Source organism: Heterodontus francisci, chromosome 8, assembly GCF_036365525.1.
Source record: "Heterodontus francisci isolate sHetFra1 chromosome 8, sHetFra1.hap1, whole genome shotgun sequence".
NCBI lineage: Eukaryota > Metazoa > Chordata > Chondrichthyes > Heterodontiformes > Heterodontidae > Heterodontus > Heterodontus francisci.
The window spans coordinates 90,718,165-90,738,901 of NC_090378.1; the positions used below are offsets into that span (position 1 = coordinate 90,718,165).

General features: G+C 46.8%; 1 protein-coding gene across 4 annotated transcripts in view; it reads left to right on the forward strand.

Moving 5' to 3' along the window:
• LOC137372567 (potassium channel subfamily T member 2) overlaps positions 1-20,737 on the forward strand; it is a 921,357-nt gene that overhangs the window by 789,538 nt on the left and 111,082 nt on the right. For all 4 annotated transcript variants that reach the window (XM_068036495.1, XM_068036496.1, XM_068036497.1 and 1 more), the window contains one exon: positions 17,542-17,848. In XM_068036495.1, coding sequence (XP_067892596.1) covers positions 17,542-17,848 — 307 coding nt within the window. The remainder of the gene's footprint in view (positions 1-17,541; positions 17,849-20,737) is intronic.

Below are 20,737 nucleotides of genomic sequence, written 5' to 3' on the forward strand. Positions count from 1 at the left end.
ACCCCACTTGCTGCAAGGACATAATTCTACTCTCCCAGTTTCTCCATTTCCATCACATCTGTTCTGATGAAACCACCTTCCATACCTGTGCTTCGAATATGTCTTCTCTTTCCTTCAGCCAAGGATCCCCCTTCACCTTGGCCCTTCACTCCGTCTCATTTCCCGCACTTCTGTTCTCACCACTTCTCCTCCCTCCCAGAACTATAATAGTGTACTTCTTGCCTTCACTGTCCACCCTACTAGTTTTCACGAATCAACAAATCATCCTCTGCCAAATCTGCCATCTCTAGCATGGTGTCACCACCAAACACATTTTTCCTTCCCCTTTCAGTATTCTGCAGGGTCTGTTTCCTCCGTGACACCCTGATCTACTCTTTGTTGACCTCCAACATTCCCTCCCCTTCCCAAGGCATCTCCCCATGCAATCACAGGAGGTGTAACACCTGCTCTTTTACCTCCTTCCTTCTCATCATGCAGGACTCCAACACTGCTTCCAGTTTAGTATACATATTCACTGCTCAAGAAGCAGTCTCCTCTATGTTTTGGAGACTATCTCTGTACAGTCTACAAGCATAACCCTGAGCTTCTGGTTGCCTGTCATTTTACTTCTCTGCCCCATTCCCACTCTGACCTTGCTGTCCTTTGCCTCCTACACTGTTCTAATGAAGCTCAACGGAAGTTTAATGAACAGCACCTCATCTTTTGTCTAGGCACTTTACAGCCTTCCAGACTCAACATTACGTTCATCAATTTTAGATCATAATTACCACTCCAATTTTTTTCTGAAAGCAGCTGTTGGTAATGATTCTGCTGTTGCTGTTTATACCTCCTCAAGACTCATCTTTTGTTTCTTTAATTGTCTCATTATCATCCTCTTTTGTCTTGCACCATCATCCATTTAATCATTTAATTTCTCCTGCCTTCCACCTTTCACAGAACTTCCCTTTTGTTCGTTTCTCCCCTCATCCTTTTCCCACCACTGTACTTGCTTAAAACCTGTTACATCTCTAACTTTTTCTAGTTCTGATGAAAGATCATCAACCTGAAACATACAGATGCTGCCTGACCTGCTGAGTATTTCCAGCATTATCTGTTTTTCTTCCAGTTTAGTTCTAACTGGCTACACTTAATTAAAGCTGCTATAAATTCTCATACTCAGCTTAAAACACTATGTTAAGGAAGCTTGTAAAAATCTTCGTGCTCAGACTGATGCATCATTACACCAAGCAAACCATATCTGGAAAGCACCTCAGTGTGTCATATTCTATCTTCAATGGGGCAAAATATAATGCAATTGAAACTCACATGGCCAATTACTGGCTATACTGGGACAACTACCACCAAATGAGATCACTGCAACCTGTCTTTCAAATGGGAACTATTGCTTGCAGCTCATGAGATGACAATGCCCCAAGTGGAGCATGTCATTCGGATGGCTAAACTACCACTGCACACATGACAATTTGATTTGCAGTATCACTATGTTGTTACGCCTGGCTGCACACATCTGCAGATATCTTGGTTGTCCAATGACATCCACACATTGATGACAGTATGAACAAAAGTGTAATTAAGTTTAACAATAGTAGACAAGCCATGAAGGTTATTTCTAGTCCAACAATAAAGAATAAACCAGACAAAGGCCCCAATATTTGCAAAAGATTGCCAAAGAACGCGTTAGTCAATACAATTAATCCTTCACAGTTGGCTTATACATTTCTGCCCGAGCCCAAGCAAGATCCAGTAACTTTCACCACTTATACTGTCATGGGCCTTGTACCTGGCCCTTATTATTCAGTAAAACAAATTGCTTCAATTTTTCTCTTACTAAGATCAAATAATAGCCAACACTTGAGTCGAGGAGACCAGGCCATTAAAAAGTAATTCAGAAGTGATAATTGATCATTTTCTGAATGTATTCCTTCAGTTTGAAAATATTGTTAATTTTTTTTTTTATTTCCAAAATATACTTTATTCATAAAAATCTGTAAAAATTTCATTCCCAAACAGTTTAAAACAGCATCAAGTCAAAAAATACAAACAGTGCAAAGATGATCAGTTTCCTTCAATACAATCATGAGTTGCCTCACAACCCTTCCATTTCATTGTCATGCCATATACATTTTTACATTTACAGCACACAAAATTTTCCCGATACAGTTCGAGGGGTTTCCCATGGATCCAGCCCAGCCCCTCAGTTCAGCTTGGTGGGGGGACCTTACACTGTGATCTTTCCCCATTGAGCCTTTGCTGCGGCTGCCCCAAGCTTTAGTGCGTCCCTCAGCACGTAGTCCTGGACCTTGGAATGTGCCAGTCTGCAACATTCGGTGGTGGACAACTCTTCGCGCTGGAAGACCAGCAAGTTTCGGGCAGACCAAAGGGCGTCTTTCACCGAATTGATAGTCCTCCAGCAGCAGTTGATGTTTGTCTCGGTGTGCGTCCCTGGGAACAGCCCGTAGAGCACAGACTCCTGTGTTACAGAGCTGCTTGGGATGAACCTCGACAAAAACCACTGCATCTCTTTCCACACCTGCTTTGCGAAGACACATTCCAGGAGGAGGTGAGCGACCGTCTCTTCCCCACCACTGCCACCGCGGGGGCATTGTGCGGAGGGGGCGAGACTTCAGGTGTGCATGAAGGATCTGACGGGGAGGGCCCTTCTCACCACCAGCCAAGCTACGTCTTGGTGCTTGTTTGAAAGTTCTGGTGATGAGGCATTCTGCCAAATGACTTTGACGGTCTGCTCGGGAAACCATCCGACAGGATCCACCGTCTCCTTTTCCCGTAGGGCCTTGAGGACATTCCGTGCAGACCACTGCCTGATGGACCGGTGGTCAAAAGTGTTTTCCCGCAGAAACTGCTCCACGAAGGATAGGTGGTACGGCACGGCCCAACTGCATGGACGTTCCGCGGCAATGTGACCAGGCCCATCCTTCGCAACACCGGGGACAGATAGAACCTCAGCACGTAGTGACACTTGGAGTTTGCGTACTGGAGGTCCAAACACAGCTTGATGCAGCCGCACACGAAGGTGGTCATCAGGATGAGGGCCACGTTGGGTACATTTTTCCTGCCCTTATCCAGAGGTTTGAACATCGTGTCCCTCCGGACCCGGTCCATTTTAGATCCTCAGATGAAGCGGAAAATGGCTCGGGTGACCGCCACAGCGCAGGAGTGGGCTATGGGCCAGACCTGCGCCACGTACAGCAACAACGTGAGCGCCTCGCACCTGATGACCAGATTCTTACCCACAATGGAGAGAGATCGCTGCCCCCACATGCTCAACTTTTGTTGTACCTTGGCTACTCGCTCCTCCCAGGTTTTGGTGCACGCCCCGGCCCTTCCGAACCATATCCCCAGCACCTTCAGGTGATCTGACCTGACGGTGAAGGGGACAAAGGATCGGTCAGCCCAGTTCCCAAAGAACATGGCCTCGCTCTTGCCGTGGTTAACTTTGGCCCCCGAGGCCAGTTCGAACTGGTCGCAGATGCTCATCAGTCTGCGCACGGACAGCGGATCCGAGCAGAAGACGACGACGTCATCCATGTACAGGGAGGTTTTCACCTGAGTGCCTCCGCTGCCTGGGATTGTCACCCCTCTTATGCTCGCATTCTTCCTAATAGACTCAACAAAAGGTTCAATACAGCAAAAAAACAAGACCGGGGAGAGAGGACAGCTCTGTCTGACTCCAGATTGGATCGGGAAACTTTCCGATTCCCACCCATTGATTGAGACTGCGAATGACTGCTACTGATGTTTGTGTAGAGCAGTTGCATCCAATTGCAGATTCCCTCCCCAAACCCCATTTTGGAAAGCAGGTCCATCATGTAGGCGTGCGATATCCTGTCAAAAGCCTTCTCCTGGTCCAGGCTGATGAGGCAGGTGTCCACCCTCCTGTCCCGTACGTAGGCGATCGTATCCCTGAGTAGCGCGAGACTATCAGAGATCTTCCTGCCGGGTACAGTACAGGTCTGATCGGGGTGGATCACCAACTCCAGAGCAGACTTGACTCGACTGGCTATGACTTTGGACAGAATCTTGTAGTCAACATTAGGCAGTGAGATGGGCTGCCAATTTCTGATTTCTGCCCTCTCCCCCTTCCGCTTGTAAATGAGGGTGATGATGCCTTTCCTCATGGATTCTGACATGCTGCCAGCCAGGAGCATACTCTCGTATACTTCCAGCAGGTCTGGGCCGACCCAGTCCCACAGGGCCGAGTACAACTCGACCGGTAAGCCGTCGCTTCCGGGAGTTTTACTCGTCTCGAAGGACTTGACGGCCTTTGTCAGCTCGTCCAGAGTTAGCGGCTTGTCCAGTCTTTCCCTCCTGCCGCCATCTAAGACCTCTGTGATAGATGACAGGAAGGGCTGGGAGGCTCTGCTGTCTGTGGGCTTCGCGTCATACAGCCCAGCATAAAAGGATTTGCTGATCCTTAGTATGTCGGACTGCGAAGACGTTGCCGAGCCATCTTCTTCCTTCGGGCTGCTGATACCAGAGCTCTCTCTGTGTACCTTTTGGAAGAAGTAACGCGAGCACGTCTCATCCTGCTCGATGGAGCGGACTCTGGACCGGAAGATGATCTTGGAGGCCTCCTTGGCAGAGAGCGAGGCCTGCTGGCTCTTCACCTCTTGGAGGTCCTCCTTGACCTCAACCCCCATTGACTGCAACCGGAGCAGATTTTGCATACTTTTCTGGAGTCGGGACATTTCCCTCTGTCTCTCTCTCGCCCTCTGAACACCTTTGTGGATGAAGAACCTCTTGATGTTCTCCTTAATTGCTTCCCACCAGTGAACTGGAGATTCAAAGAGGGGTTTCACGGTCCTCCAACCTTTGTAATCCCTTTTGAGCTCCTCAACGTTCTCTGGGGTCAGCAGTGTAGCATTGAGCTTCCACGTCCCTCTGCCAACCCGCTGGTCGTCCTGTAAGTGACAGTCGGCCAGTAAGAGGCAGTGGTTGGAGAAGAACACCGGTTTGACGTCGGTGGATCCGACCGTGATGGGACGGGACACAAACTGGAAGTCAATCCTGGAACGGGCAGACCCGTCCAATCTTGACCATGTGTATCTGCGCTGCGCTCCGTCTGCAGGTTTGCTGAAGACGTCATGCAGTTTGGCATCTTTAACTGTTTCTATTAGGAATCTGGACGTAGCGTCCAGTTTGCTGGCGTCACTGCCAGATCATCCAGCCGCATCGATGATGCAGTTGAAGTCACCGCCTAGGATGACCGGCCTGATCGTCACCAGCAGCAGTGGGAGCTGCTGGAAGACGGTCAGCCGCTCGCTGCGTTGTACCGGGGCGTACACGTTGATCAACCGGAGCGGAACGTTGTTGTACATTACGTCTGCTACGAGGAGGCGACCGCCCACTACCTCCTTAACTTCGGAGATGGTGAAGTTACCTCCCCGCAGCAGAATACCAAGGCCGGAGGAACGGCAATCATTACCCCTCAACCAGATCGATGGCCCGTGGGACCACCATCGCGACCACTGCCTGTAGGTGCCAAGGTGTGGTATTCCACACTCCTGCAGAAACAGTAGGTCGGCTTTGACCTTGGCGAGGTAATCCAAGGTTGAAACACATCGCGTAGTAGATTTAATGCTACGCACATTAATGGAAGCAATCTTTACACCCATTTTTTTAAAGTTAGTTGTTGCTTCCCATACCATTTGTCCTTGCTAGTCCCAGTCCTTCGGGATGTTCCTGCATACCCATTGTGTGAGCAAGCTGTTTCACAATAGTTGGGCTCAGAAACCCCTCCTGGTTTTTGATGCAGTTGTTGTTCCGCTGGGGTGACATCGGGGGGGTCTTGTAGGCAGCAAAGATTGGGTTATCCTCTGCTGCTTCCATCTGTTCCTCCTCGAAAACATCACTGCTCCCGGCCTCCCGGAGCTGAAGTGCGCCAGACATATCTTTGCTCTCGGTGTCCCGGAGCTGAGACACGTTGGCCACGTCGTTACGTGTGGCGCTTTGGGGTTGGGGCACGCCGGGCCCATCACAGCTTCCAGTGCCCGGGGGCTGGGATGCTTTATCTTCCATCTCCTTGGAGTTCTGCCGCCTCTTTTGAAGGGGCTGTCGTTCCAGCATTCCCCCGTCCAGTGAAGAGGAGTTGTTGCAGTCTGATTCAGAAGATAGCCTCCTCTTGCCACTGGTTTGGGTGCTGGCCTGTTCCGCTTTGGGATGTTTTTTCTTTGTGGTTTTCCTCTGGACCACTTGCCACTGACCTGTTTGTCCATCTGCTGCCTCCTCCTCCATTGATTCTGTCTGTGGAGGAGGGGTTTCCGGGTCGCTGGTTTGAGCTGCCTCCCCTTCCTTCTCCTTCTCAGGTTGAAGTTCCTCACTGCGGAGAAGGTTGCTCGTCTCCTTTCCTGCACCGGACGCCTTCGTCGAACCTTCTCCCGGCCTTTCCTTGGACCTTGCCGCCTGAGCATAACTGAGGCAGCGTTTGGGGCAGGTTTTGTAGAGATGGCCTGCCGCACCGCACAAGTTGCAACACTTAGTCTGCTTACAGTCCTTGGTCTGATGGCCTTCCTCCTTGCAGTTCTTGCAAACAACCGTGCTGCAGTTGGCTGCCACGTGACCAGATTTGCCACAGGTGCGGCAAACTCTGGGCTGCCCAGCGTAGACCAAGAAGCCTCGACTTCCCCCGATAGCGAAGCTGGAGGGAGGGTGGATGATGGCTCCACTGGGATCGACCTTCAAGGTCACCTTGACCTGCCGTTTGCTGGTCCAAATCCCAAAGGGGTCCTTGACATCAGTGCTGCTGCCGGCCACCTCAACGTACCTGGCGAGAAAGGTGAGTACATCTACCACAGGAACATGGGGGTTGTAGAGGTGAATCGTCACCACCCAGTCCCGTTGTGACAGACGCGTGATGAGCGGCTCCGCTGTGAGGATCGAAAGTGGCGCCTGGTGAAAATATTGTTAATAGGACTAATCAAGGATTCATGTCAGGATAGGGTTAATCAGACTGTCGTGAAGTCTGACAATGTTGCCACTATCCCACCGCCTCCCCTTCAAGTCATGCTGCAGCCCAAGAGGGACTGCAACTATAGCCCCATAATTGAAAGCAGGCTTTTTCTTGACAGGCTTTCCAACCTGTCAGACCTCTAATCTCCCTGCAAGAGTCCTTCACACTCCCCTGTGAATCCAAAAACTTCTGTCAACTCCTCCAATAACACTGAACACAATCCATACTCTCACTCTGCAGCAGCAAAAGAAAGTCAGTAGCACCTCACCTGAAAGTTGAATGGTGATCCCTTCAAATAGTGCTAGGCGGGGTCTCTCATGTAGCTGGACACATGTTCAGCTGGGAGCAATTAAGAGAGGGCGTTAACAGGACCTGCGAGGTCCAAAATGGCAGTTTGTGTGCCAAATCAGCATTAGATATTGTTTGATGTTACAATCTTCTCACTCTACATACTTCTGCCACACGCCCGGCACGCCCACACTTATGCCTTTACAATCAGGGTGTGCCGGGCGGGTGCACCAGAAGTGTCTGGAAGCATTCTGGTTGATATTTAGAGTTTCAGGCTTCTGGCACCAGCAGTGCTACTGAGCCAAATTTTGTGGCCCTTCTACCTTATCAATAACTTTAGTTTCAACAAGATATTTTTCTGCAGATTGGTATAACGCCCCAACTTTCTTTCTCAGGCCTCTCTCTTTATAAATGAACAAAAGGAGATTTCCTGCCGTTGTGCAATCCCTTCTACAGAACTGATTAACTAATTAAAGTTCTTTGCTTTTAATTAGATTTATTGTCTAAACTGACCAATTGACAGTTGTGGGGGCACTGATGCACGCACGAATGCTATCATCCTGAGAGAGGACAGCATGTTTAGAACATAGAACAGTACAGCACAGTACAGGCCCTTCGGCCCACGATGTTGTGCCGACCCTTTAACCTACTCTAAGATCAAACTACCTACATACCCTTCATTCTACTATCATCCATGTACCTATCCAAGAGTCGCTTAAATGTCCCTAATGTATCTGCTTCTACTACCACCGCTGGCAGTGTATTCCATGCACCCACCACTCTCTGTGTTAAGAACCTACCTCTGACATCTCCCCTAAACCTTCCTCCAATCACCTTAAAATTATGCCCCCTGGTGATAGCCCTTTCCGCCCTGGGAAAAAATCTCTGGCTATCCACTCTATCTATGCCTCTCATCATCTTGTACACCTCTATCAAGTCACCTCTCATCCTTCTTCGCCCAATGAGAAAAGCCCTAGCTCCCTCAACCTTTCTTCATAAGACATGCCCTCCAGTCCAGGCAGCATGCTGGTAAATCTCCTCTGCACCCTCTCTAAAGCTTCCACATCCATCCTATAATGAGGCGACCAGAACTGAACACAATATTCCAAGTGTGGTCTAACCAGGGCTTTATAGAGCTGCAGCATAACCTCGCGGCTCTTACTCAATCCCCCTGTTAATGAAAGCCAACACACCATACGCCTTCTTAACAACCCTATCAACTTGGGTGGCAACTTTGAGGGATCTATGGACGTGGACCCCAAGATCCCTCTGTTCCTCCACACTGCCAAGAATCCTGTCTTTAAGCCTGTATTCTGCATTCAAATTCGACCTTCCAAAATGAATCACTTCACACTTTTCCAGGTTGAACTCCATCTGCCACTTCTCAACAAAGCTCTGCATCCTGTCAATGTCCCGTTGCAACCTACAACAGCCCTCCACACTATCCACAACTCCAGCAACCTTTGTGTCATCGGCAAACTTGCTAACCCAGCCTTCCACTTCCTCATCCAAGTCATTTATAAAAATCACAAAGAGCAGAGGTCCCAGAACAGATCCCTGCGGAACACCACTGATCACCGAGCTCCAGGCTGAATACTTCCCATCTACTACCACCCTCTGTCTTCTATGGACCAGCCAATTCTGTATCCAGACAGCCAAATTTCCCTGTATCCCATGCCTCCTCACTTTCTGAATGAGCCTACCATGGGGAACCTTATCAAACGCCTTGCTAAAATCCATGTATACCACATCCACTGCTCTTCCTTCATCAATGTGTTTTGTCACATCCTCGAAGAATTAAATAAGGCTTGTGAGGCATGACCTGCCCCTCACAAAGCCATGCTGACTATCTCTAATCAAACTATGCTTTTCCAAATAGTCATATATCCTGTCTCTCAGAATCCTCTCCAATAATTTGCCCACCACCGACGTAAGACTGATTGGTCTGTAATTCCCAGGGTTATCCCTATTCCCTTTCTTGAACAAGGGAATAACATTTGCCACCCTCCAATCATCTGGTACTACTCCTGTGGACAGTGAGGACACAAAGATCATTGCCAAAGGCGCGGCAATCTCTTCCCTCGCTTCCCGTAATAACCTTGGGTATATCCCATCTGGCCCCGGGGACTTATCTATACTCATGTCTTTCAAAATTTCCAGCATATCCTCCTTCTTAACATCAACCTGTTCGAGCATATCAGCCTGTTTCACGCTGTCCTCACAAATGACAAGGTCCCTCTCACTAGTGAATACTGAAGCAAAGTATTCATTAAGGACCTCCCCTACCTCCTCCGACTCCAGGCACAAGTTCCCTCCACTATCCCTGATCGGCCCTACCCTCACTCTGGCCATCCTCTTGTTCCTCACATAAGTGTAGAATGCCTTTGTGCACAATGGAGCCACTGCCACTCCCCTGAGTACCTCAGCAATCTCAGTAATCCGTTGAAGGACAGATTGCTGGAATGCTGTGAGAGCCTGCAAGTCCCTTTGAGCACTAGTATTGTACAATTGCCTCACAGCCAGCCAGCCCAGACTGCTGCCACCCATATCGAGATGGTGCAGTCCAAAGCTAGGCCCTCAAGGCCCAGAGCTGCTCGAGATCGTCCTGCAAGGCCATTTACTGTAGGTCAGAAGCCTTCCGCCAGTGATGCTGAAGTCACTGGGGTAGAACTGCGAAGGAGCACTAGGCCAGGCAAAGGTACCGCAAGACAGGCACTAGTATCTGCAGCCATGATGGCCACAGTCTGGGCCTGCATGGCACCAAGCTGGGCTTGCATGGCAACAAGCATCAATCTCAATGCCTCAGTCTGATCTTGCACTGCAGCACTCAGATGTTAGGTGGCTTCTGCCTGTGCTGCAATGGCAACAGCATCACAGCTCAGTCCTCAGGTGGTTTCATGGAGTTGGCCACCATTTCCATGATGGAAAGGATGGTTCCAAGATCTGCGCAAAGCTCTGTGCCGAGTTGAAGCTGGACTCCTCTCTGCTCCTTGATAGTGACAAGAGGCTCTGTGCATGTTGTCAATGTACCAAGCATGTTTGGGAGCCTAACCATTACAATCTCCTGTAGGCCACCCATCTGAGCCCTCTGCAATACAACTTGTCTGTGACCTCGCCCTCTGGAGAGCTGACACATGTGCTACCCTTTCCCCCAGCCTTGCAGCAGCCCACTCTTGCCAGGTGACTTCCTGCATGCTGATCCCGCCTCTATGCTCTCCTACAAAGAACATGCAGTGCTGGTATCTGAGCTGATGGCTGCGAGTATCAGATCAAGTGACAGTGCTTCTTCATTAAAGGACTGGTGTAGCTCTCACATAGATATTGAAGACAATGATCATCAGTTGAAACCAATTATCTTAAACTTGCACAATGAACTTACAAGGCTACATTTAGACTACTGCGTGTAGCTTGGAGCACCTTACTATAAAGTGGCATGCTTCTGTCTAAGTGTATTTTACCGAAGTCAGATTGCTGTGTAAGAGCTTCTAGGCTAGTGCGAAGCCACAACTTAAGATGCAATCAGTGGAATTGCTTGAGAATGCCCAAGGATATTCCCCATAAGTTACATCATCATAGCAACCTGGATGCAACAAGACCTGCATCGTGGGTGTCCATTGAGTTGCAAAAAAAAAATGATGCAAACAAAAGCCAAGGGTTTTTTTTGAATAAACATTGGGGAGAAACTTTGAACAAAAAAGGGACCTGGATTCCGAACATGATCCGTGCAGCATGGAGCCAAGGCCTTCCAAAATGGAGAGCCTTGAGGACCATACTAAATTTGGCATCATGCAGCAAGCTGCGGGCACCTGTCAGATGTCCTGACTCAGTTTGCCAGTCCAGCCCCTTCAAACATCAGAATATGGTCCTGCTCAGGTGGAGCAGAACAGTTGAGTCCAGGAGTGAGTAGGAGAGAGTTGGAAAGGGGGAAAGTGCAGGCCAGTAGTGGCTGCATTATTATTCTATAATTAAGTGGAGACCTCTTCTGTGACCTCCAACTCTTAATTTGCATCGATGCAAGGATGCACGGCATGTGTCGCTATTTCCCTCTTTCGCCAGCTACAGACTCCCAGGTGCGATGGTCGACATTTTGGGGCCTTCATGTCACGCTTGCAAGCATCATTGCAGCGGAGCTTTGGGCATCCCACTGGTCGTTGGGCCTCGGCTACCTCATCATACAGAAGGTCCTGGGGTATGCGACCATCTTCCAACCTGCGGACACGTCCAATCCACTGAAGCTGCTTTTGTTTGATTTGTACCAACACACTCATGAGCTCTGCCTTTGTGAGGACTGCCTCATGGGTGGTTAATGGTCGGCACAGACTCGGTGGGCCGAAGGGCCTGTTTCAGTGCTGTATCTCTAAAAAAAAATGTGTGATTTTGTCCTGCCAGGATATACTCATAATGCGCCGCAGACAGCGAAGATGGAAATTATTGAGCTTCTTTTCCTGGTAGCTGTAAGTCGTCCATGTGTGGCATGATACTGAGTCACTTGGATTAGAGATTCAATCTTTGATCAGTACTGAGTTAACTGATCTCAAGTAGGCCAACAGTAGGGAGTAATTAGCTTCTTTTCTATCTCCCATGCATGAAGGAAGAAATTAAACACACAACAAGTAGGGTTTAAGCTCTTGATCACTATCCAGTAGCATGTGTGGCAAATACAATGGGAGCAATATTAGGCATAGCTTAGATGCCTCACAAGATGAACAATTTTCTGACATTTGTGCATGAAGAATGTGGTGCAGTGGTTAGCACCGCAGCCTCACAGCTCCAGCGACCCGGGTTCAATTCTGGGTACTGCCTGTGCGGTGTTTGCAAGTTCTCCCTGTGACCGCGTGGGTTTTTGCCGGGTGCTCCGGTTTCCTCCCACAGCCAAAGACTTGCAAGTTGATGGGTAAATTGGCCATTATAAATTGCCCCTAGTATAGGTGGTAGGGGAATTGAGGGAAGTTGGGCTGTGTTATTAATGTAGGATTAGTGTAAATGGATGGTTGATGGTCGGCACAGATTCAGTGGGCCGAAGGGCCTGTTTCAGTGCTGTATCTCTAAATAAATAAATAAAGAATGGTCACTTTTGTAAGGTACCAGAGGGCTGCCACTGCCTAGAGAGTTCCTTGCCAGATGAGAGGAGAACTAAGTTTAGAAACTGAAAAAAACAGAATTGGAATAGAGAATAAACAAGGAAGAACTTTCATTTATATAGCACCTGTCATGTCCTCATTACAATTTATAGCCAATGAATTACTTCTGAAGTGCAGTCACAGGGCTGGATTTTGTGCTGGAGGCAGGGCTCTTGGCGCCAAGCTGAAAAGGTGAAGGGAACCCTGCCTCTGCCTTTTCGCGCCCTCCCCCACCCCGCCCCCAAATTGATCCTCCGGTCTTTTTAAATCAAAGTTTCAGGAGCTAGGATCCCTGTCCCTTCAAAGACGGGCATCCCACCTCCAAGAGCTGCTGGCCAATCAGAGGGCTGGCTGCTCAGCAGCATTGGCGATCCACTGGGAGTGGAGGCCATTGCCGGTATTGCAGAGGCCTCGGACCCAGACTCAGCGCTGGAAGGCGGGGTCACCAGGGCCACTCCCAAAGGCCCTGGCAGGATGGGGTGGGAGGGCTGGTTGTGCAGTCCAGGGGGAGGAGGGTCCTGGGGGGTAAAGTTGATCTCAGTGGGGGTCCTCCGTGGGCAACAAATTGCCCACAGAGGAGGGACCCCCCCCCCCCCACCCAAGCCTGCAGGGAGGGCGCCTTGTGTTGCAAGGCATCCTCCCCGTGTGGCAGAGACACCATCCGCCGCTGGTAAGATCCCATCGGCGACGGGAAAAGGCCCTTAATTGGCCGTTAATAGGCCACTCAATTGACCTCTGGGACGCCATCATTGGCCTATCCCACTGCCGGGAAGACTGCTAGGCATCGGGCCCTCCGCAGCCCCTCCCCCCGCCACCAGTCATGATACTCCATGCACCCGTGCACCCCCCCCCCCCCCCCCCTGCATCTGATCCTGCCTCAGGGGGCCACATGCAATCCAAGCCACTGTTGTAACAAAATATAAGGCCCAATTTTAACTCTGTCTCAGTAAATGGGTTTTGAATGAGTTAAAATGTTGCTCTATGCCATTGCTTGTGTGGACTATTCTATCCACCATGAGTAAGAGAATTAAAGCTTTCCACCTTTAAAAAAGTCACTAAATTAATTGTTAGCAAGAATAAAATGTTTAATTTCCAATCTTTGCTGTAAATTACCATTTCAAAGATGAATATTTTATCAGCCAATTGTGTTTGATTAATGATTCCGGTCCAACTATCCTTTAAAAGATAGGTGTAAATAAGAATTTTGTCCAGCTGCAGAAAAACTATTGTGCCATTTGTACTTCCAGTGAATTATTGAAATTTCATAGCATAACCATTTTTCTTTGGTTTTATTACATTAACCTTTAATTGAAAATACAGTAATGGTACATTTCACATCTTCTTGTTTCTGGTTTGACTTTAATGAGTGAATTTCAGAGTGAAGTTCTATAAAAGGAGAACATTGTTATTTCAGGGTGATATTCTTAAAGAAGGTTTTGTGGCGATAAAGTTGACTGAATATGAAAAGAATGAAAAAGATAAATGTGCTGTGAACCTTTATTATGGTGTGCTATGATTTTGCAAATGTTGCCATATAATACATCAAATGGGGCATACAATAAAGTAATTGTTTGATATATGAATAATACAGCACACAAACTGTTGAATAGACATTTATTTTATTGTCAAACATATTTGAAATGTTAAGTTTATTTTAGGCCACAGCTAAATTAAGATCGAATGCCTCACACGTTGTAAGTTTCTTTCGTTGGCAAATCACAGGGGAACAATAGTAATTGTAGCTTGGACTTTAGGAAACAATATTCATAAATGGTTCCAATACAGTAAACGTTAGTGATTGTATGTTGAACCAGTTCAGCATGAATTCCAGCAACCACTGTTATCAATCTACTGTACTGACCAGCCAAACTACTGCAAAAATAATTAGGGTTGTGCAGTGCAAGAGATGGAAAAATATTACTGTGAAGCTCAAGTGTAATTGTCTCCCTGGTAAATATGGCTTACATTATGCGAGGCAAGATGGAATACATTAGAAAATGGCATCTCATTCTCAATTATTAATGCTTTCCCGTATACAATCAGGAGGATATATTTTGAGGAGTAGCTTATATTCCTCCTTGTTCAAAGTCAGCAAGTCAGTGAATAGGAGACATTTCCTTGTGATTATGTTTCATCTGATGACCATAACTCAATTTGGTAAAGGGACTCAGAAGTTTATGATTTTTAAAAATAATTGAGTAGTTATTGCTTTGTGCGATTATGTAAAAAAGGTAATAATGAATAGGCAACGCGTTTTATATTACTCTGTAATGATTCCACCACTGCCACCATGTAATGAGAAGCTTTTTATGTTGTCTGATGCAACATAAATGAACATGTGGAGTTCAGTTGATTGAAGATCTCAAGCATGTTTATTAACAGCTAAGAAGTATATACAATGCAGAGCTATCTATTTACAGGTCTTGCCTCTTGGTGTTACAGTTACAGAGTGAATCTGGCAAGTCGTCACGTGACTGCATCCTGGCAAGTAGCTCATTAGCATACTAAGATCTTAAAGGGACATCATTCTTAAAGGCAATCACACAACACTCTCCCCATTGACTTCACTGGAAATAAAAATCAGGAGAGATGTAAAGTGGGCTGCTCATTCGCTGTCACCCATTTTACACAATCGCACAAAGGCAATATCTATCCCCTTGATTCTTATTAAAATATCCACATGCACATAATCTTCTAATTGTGGAGGAATCATCTGGACTGTATTATCTGTTCAGAACACCTTTTTATGCAGCTTGTTTATATTGTAAGCAGATAAAGAAATTGTTTAATAAAAATAGAGAATAAAGGGGGTAGGATACGTAAGGGTAGAAACTCATTTGTGTCCAGCTGAGTTATCAAGTGTAAATTCTGCATCGGATGTACAAATTTGGCAGTCGACTGTCTAACAGCAGAAGTGTGCACAATAAGTGGCCAATTTTAGTGGTACCATATTGGTAAAGGTAGACATCAGGCGTATTTGGTGGAAAATAATGCTTGCCTCATTAAATTACATTAATAGGGGTCCTGCACTTGAATGAGGACCCCTTTATAAAACTGGTGGGAGCCTTTCATAAGCATTTTCCTCTGCCCAGAAAAACATGGCACCAATACTAGGGAAGCTAGTTGAAGGAGCACTATTTAAAGGGTTTCCAAACTTTTTGAAGGTCAGTTGCTAGCAAGTCATTTTTGGCAACTGTAGATTTTTGGAGCAATCTTTTTGGCTGTTTTGGCAGTAGTTCAGAATACAGAGCACCTGGAATGCTGACTTTTGGCTGCTGCTGCAGTGTTTAACTTCATTGGCTGCATGAGTACCAAAAAAGATGGCTGGGATTACCATTGAGGCTGCCACAGTAGCAGCAACGGGAGCATCAACATGACAATAAAGACCTGTGGAGGTTCAAAGAAAACAGTGAATGAGGCAAGGGCCAAGGAGGTGTTACACCTTGCGAGTCTTCCAGGACAGGATGTTGTACCCCAAAATGTCAGAGGAGCAGTGTATGAGGAGACTGCATTTCAGCAAGCAGCTAGTCATTGACCGACCTGTTGCAGCAGAAATTGGAGCCAAATACCAAGGTGAACACAGACTTCTTGTGGCTCTCAACTGCTCTGCTGCAGGTTATTCCAGGCTGTTTGTTTGTAAGTTTGCTGTCCAAATGGCCAGCAAGTAGCTGACAGATGCCCTCCTTTCAAGGTGGCAGCGTCCTTTCCCATAAAGGTTGATTTCCCCAGATGCAAGATATCTTTGATGGTACACACATGTTGCCCTGCACTTTCCCTATCATGAACTAGCCATGTTTTATAGTACGAAGGAGTTGCACTCTGTGAATGTTCAGCTAGAGTGCAACCACAGGCCGTAAATTCAGCAGGCCTGTGCCAGGTGTCCCAACAATAATTATGGCATCTTCATACTGCACCAATCCTCCATCCCCTCGTGTCCTTGACCCAGATCAGTGGGTGTCAGTCTGGCTCCTTGGAAACAGGAGAATTATGCTTGAATCAGAGCTTTCATTGAGCAAACCATAGTTGCCTTCAAGCATGGACCAATTGGGTGGAGTCCTGCAGTATGGTTGTCTTCAGATTTGCAATGGTTTGTTGCATGCTACAAAACTATGAGAGCCAGAGGGCCAAGCCTTGCAGCCAAAATGGGAGGAGAAAGTGCAGACGCAAGATAAAGAACTGACAGGAAGAAGATGAGGAGGATAACCCATCCCCACGTTCAGCAATGGGAAATTATTGATAGGGGAGAGGACCTGAACGGGTGCTCTGCCTCCTCCTGTCCTTGCCTCCTTTCTAATATGGTTCGCCTGCAAGAAAGAAGGGAGAGTGTTAGTGATCACCTGGTGAGATAGTTTGCGGATGTGCACATCAAGTTCAAATGCCGGAGTGTGAAGGGAGGCAGAGGTGTGAGGAGCTGAAGGGAGTACTGGTGAGGAGAGTGAGAGGTTGGAACTGGAGTGAATGCAGATGAATGCTGGTAATCAGGGGAGAGCAGGGTGGTGAGTGGTGAAACTTCAGATAGTGCAGACTTATGTAGAGAGTGATTTGAGATTGGAGTTAGGAGTCATTTATTAGCAACGCTGGTCAGGTCATTAAGCTTCTTCCTACTGTGGTATCAATCCTGTGAGGTGATGCTACTGACACTGATGACTTCCACCACCTGTGCCCACTACTGTCCAGCAGCTCGGCAGGAAAACTTCCTCCCGCTTGGTGGGAGCCACCCCTCCTCCTGGCAACCTCCTCCACCGGGACCTCCATTGCAGTCTTGAAAAAGTGAGGGGCCCTTGTATTATCTGGTTGTCCTATCATCTCCTGATCTGCCTTCAAATTGCCTGCAGCCAAAGTGCACCTTCTCCTTTTAGAGGTGCAGGCCAGTTTTAAATAGCAACAGGAACATTGAAATTTGAAGCCCCCAATTAGGCAGCTGCCAATCAACTATGCACGTTAATGCTGGCAGACCACCTATTTCATTACAATGAGGGTCCCTGACAAATTTACCAGTCTTGTCCCACCCACTGCCAGTGTTGTGCTGGACTCAACAACGGACCTACATGAATTCCTGCCCCATTTGCACATTTAATATAGATTAAAGAGTCTAAGAACTATAGAAATATATCTTTTATGTTATTTAGTTTAATGCATATTATTAAAATATTGATTCTCTTTCAGTCTCAAGTATCTATTAGTGTCGAGGACTGGGAAGATACGAAAGATACCAAAGAGCACATGAGTTATTGCACCAATCACTACCATCGGAACTCTACATCCAGTGACCAATCAGATCATCCTTTACTGAGACGTAAAAGCATGCAGTGGGCAAGGCGGCTGAGCAGAAAAGCACCAAAACACTCCAATAAAGTAACAGAAAGGATTAGCCGTCAGCGCATGACGTTATGTAAAAGGTCTGAGAGACAGGAACTGGCTGAACTAGTAAAAACACGAATGAAGCATCTAGGCCTTTCTACAACAGGTTATGGTAAGGTCTATTAGCTACTATTAGTTTGTTTTTACATAGGTTTATAGCACATAAATAGGCCATTCGGCCCAACTGGTCTATGTTAGTCTTTATACTACACACAAGTCACCTCCCACCCTGCTTCATCTCACCCTATCAGCATATTGTTTATCTGTTTCCCCTTATGTACTTACCTAGCTTCTCCTTAGATGTTTCTATGCTTTTTGCCTCTGCTACTTCATGTGGTAGAAAATTCCACATATTAACCACTTTCTGGATAAAGAAGTAAAATTGTGTGGGAGGCGGGGTGGGGGGTGCCATTCCCGACACTTTCCTGCCCCTGCTGAAATTTTACGCAGGGCAGCGGCAGCGAGAAATGGCCTGCCCACCCCAGGCTAATCAAGGCCACTTAAGGGCCTCCTCCCGCCACCATTGATATTTTACCTGCCAGAAGGCAAAGGCCTCAAGAACATTGGCGGGTAAGACCTGGCAGCCTTCTTGCGGGCTGGGAGAGGGGCCCTCCTGATCAGGCACCCTGTGCCCCATGGAGGGCCACCCCTGAAGCCCCGACCACCCTCATCGCACAACACTCCCAACCGACCGCCCCCCCAACAACCACCCCATGCCTCGCCAGGGCCTGGCAGATTGTCCCCAGTGGGGTACCAAAAACTTACCTTTGTTCTGGGGCCGACCTTCACCTTGCTTGCGATGGCTGGGTGCAGTCCCAGCAGTGGCCACCACTCCCAGTGGCACTGCTGGGACTAAGAGTTGCCGCCCACTGATTGGCCGGCAGCTCCATTAATTGGGACTTCTTCCCTTAAGGAGGTGCAAGTCCCGCTTAAGGCCAGTTAAGGGCCTGGGGAGCGAAAAATCCCAGCATGGCTCCCCAAGCCCAGCGGAGGTGGGCTCGCCCCTGACTTTTCAGCTGGTGGGCGGGGCATCCCACCCAAAGTAAAATTCTGGCCTCTACTTCTACCCTATAAAGCCCCTTCTAGTTTTGAAGACCTCTATTAGGTCATTCATCATCCTTTTCTTTTCTAGAGAAAAGTTTTCTTGATAGCTGTAACCTCTTAGTTCTGGTATCATTCTTATAAATCTTTTTTGCACCTTCTGCAGTGCCTCTATCTTCTTTTTGCAATAGAGAGACCGGAGCTATATGAAATACTCTAAGTGTGGTCTAAGCAAGGTTCTAAACAAGTTGAACATAACTTCCTTACCTTACAATTCTATTCCTCTGAAAATGTAGCGTAATGCTTTGTTTGCATATTTTATGGTCTTTTTAACTTATGTTGCTACTTTTAATGATTTTGTAAATCAGTATCCTTAGGTCGTTTTGCTCTTCTACACCATGTAGACATTATTATGATAGTTATTGTGCACATGATAACCTGCTAAAATGCTGCAGAACAAAATATGTGTATATCATTCGCAAGTTACATGATAATGTAATGCTGTATTTACTTACATCACAAAGGATTATAACAGACTTTTATTGATAGCAGTCAACAGAGCATGTACATTGAGGAATAATAAAGTCACAGGTAAGAGTGGTAAATCAATCTACTTTGAAAGCTTTGAGCAAAAAGTATAGTCTCTGTTGTAGAAATTAATACAGCCTTATGACCAAGTGGAGTGTGTAACACAATATCTAGATGAAGAGTTTGACTTTCACACTCTGAATTGGCAACTTTTTCTACAAGGTTACATTATTCTATACTAATTATTCATTTTGACTCCAGACATGGCCCGCCATACCCTTTGGCGCTCTCCTCCTGTCTTGAAGGTAGTGTCTCATAAGTGACCAAAGCCCATTGGTACCATGACCGAATGGCTACTTTTTCATTCATGATCTTGGGCAGTAAGTCTAAACTGCTTAACTGTGGGGATTGTCACATTCATGCCCAATCCTGGTCTCATCTGATATCGATACAGACTTTTCCAACAGGGATCACAGGATGGCAATCAAGAAGTGGGACCCCTGCTCATTTTTCTTTCTTCTAATCTGGAAGTTCTGAGACCAAAGTAGTGCTAACTGCTGTGATTGAAATTTGCTGATTCAATACAAATCAAGAATTGCAACTAGTTAAAGGTTCTGGAAAAATTGTTAGGTTGTCCTCTTTGGGGAATTACTGAGTTATCACCTGCGAAAATATTACAAATAAACTATTCCTACAATAAATGTTGCAAAATAGTTCAGTGGAAATATTCATTTTGTGAATTTAGTCAACCTAACGGAAATTTACATCCCTAAAGAAAAGGAAGGTTGGGCGAGATGTGTGTCAGGTGACCAATCCGCTATCAGCCGTTTATCACTCAGTGGTGAACAAAAAAATCTACCCCAGTCACTTTTTGGGATTACTTATTATGCCACCACAGAGACATGTTAGTGTTAGCATTAAAACTTCTACAGTTGGTTCGAAATTGCTCTCAAGGGGTTATCTTTGCAGCGCAGCAGGACTAGGATATAATTTACATTAAGATTCAGATGGAGGTGTTTGAACCAGCATACTTCAAGAAAAGTTGGTTATGGTGCTTCGGTGATCATTCATACCTATTCAGGTTGTGATAACTTGATTCATTTGAAGCCAGCAGGGGTGAGTTGCCAGGGTGACAGTCAAGCTGCTGGAATCAGAATTAATAAGAAGATGAGAAAACATCATGTTCAGGGTCAGTCAGGTCCAGCAAAGATTGGGAGAAGTCTGGTCTTGTCCTGAGCTGGGAATTAAGATGTAGCAATTCAGTTTTCTGAACCAGAAGCTGGCCTTAAAGGGATTGCAACAAGAAGTATATATTCATCCATGATTCAGTGTATCATAGCATGTTGTTTCCTTAGAAAGAGCATTCAGGATTTTGGATGGCCTTCACCTTAGCCACAAATGTCAACTTATGAGATTTATTTTATTCCGAAAG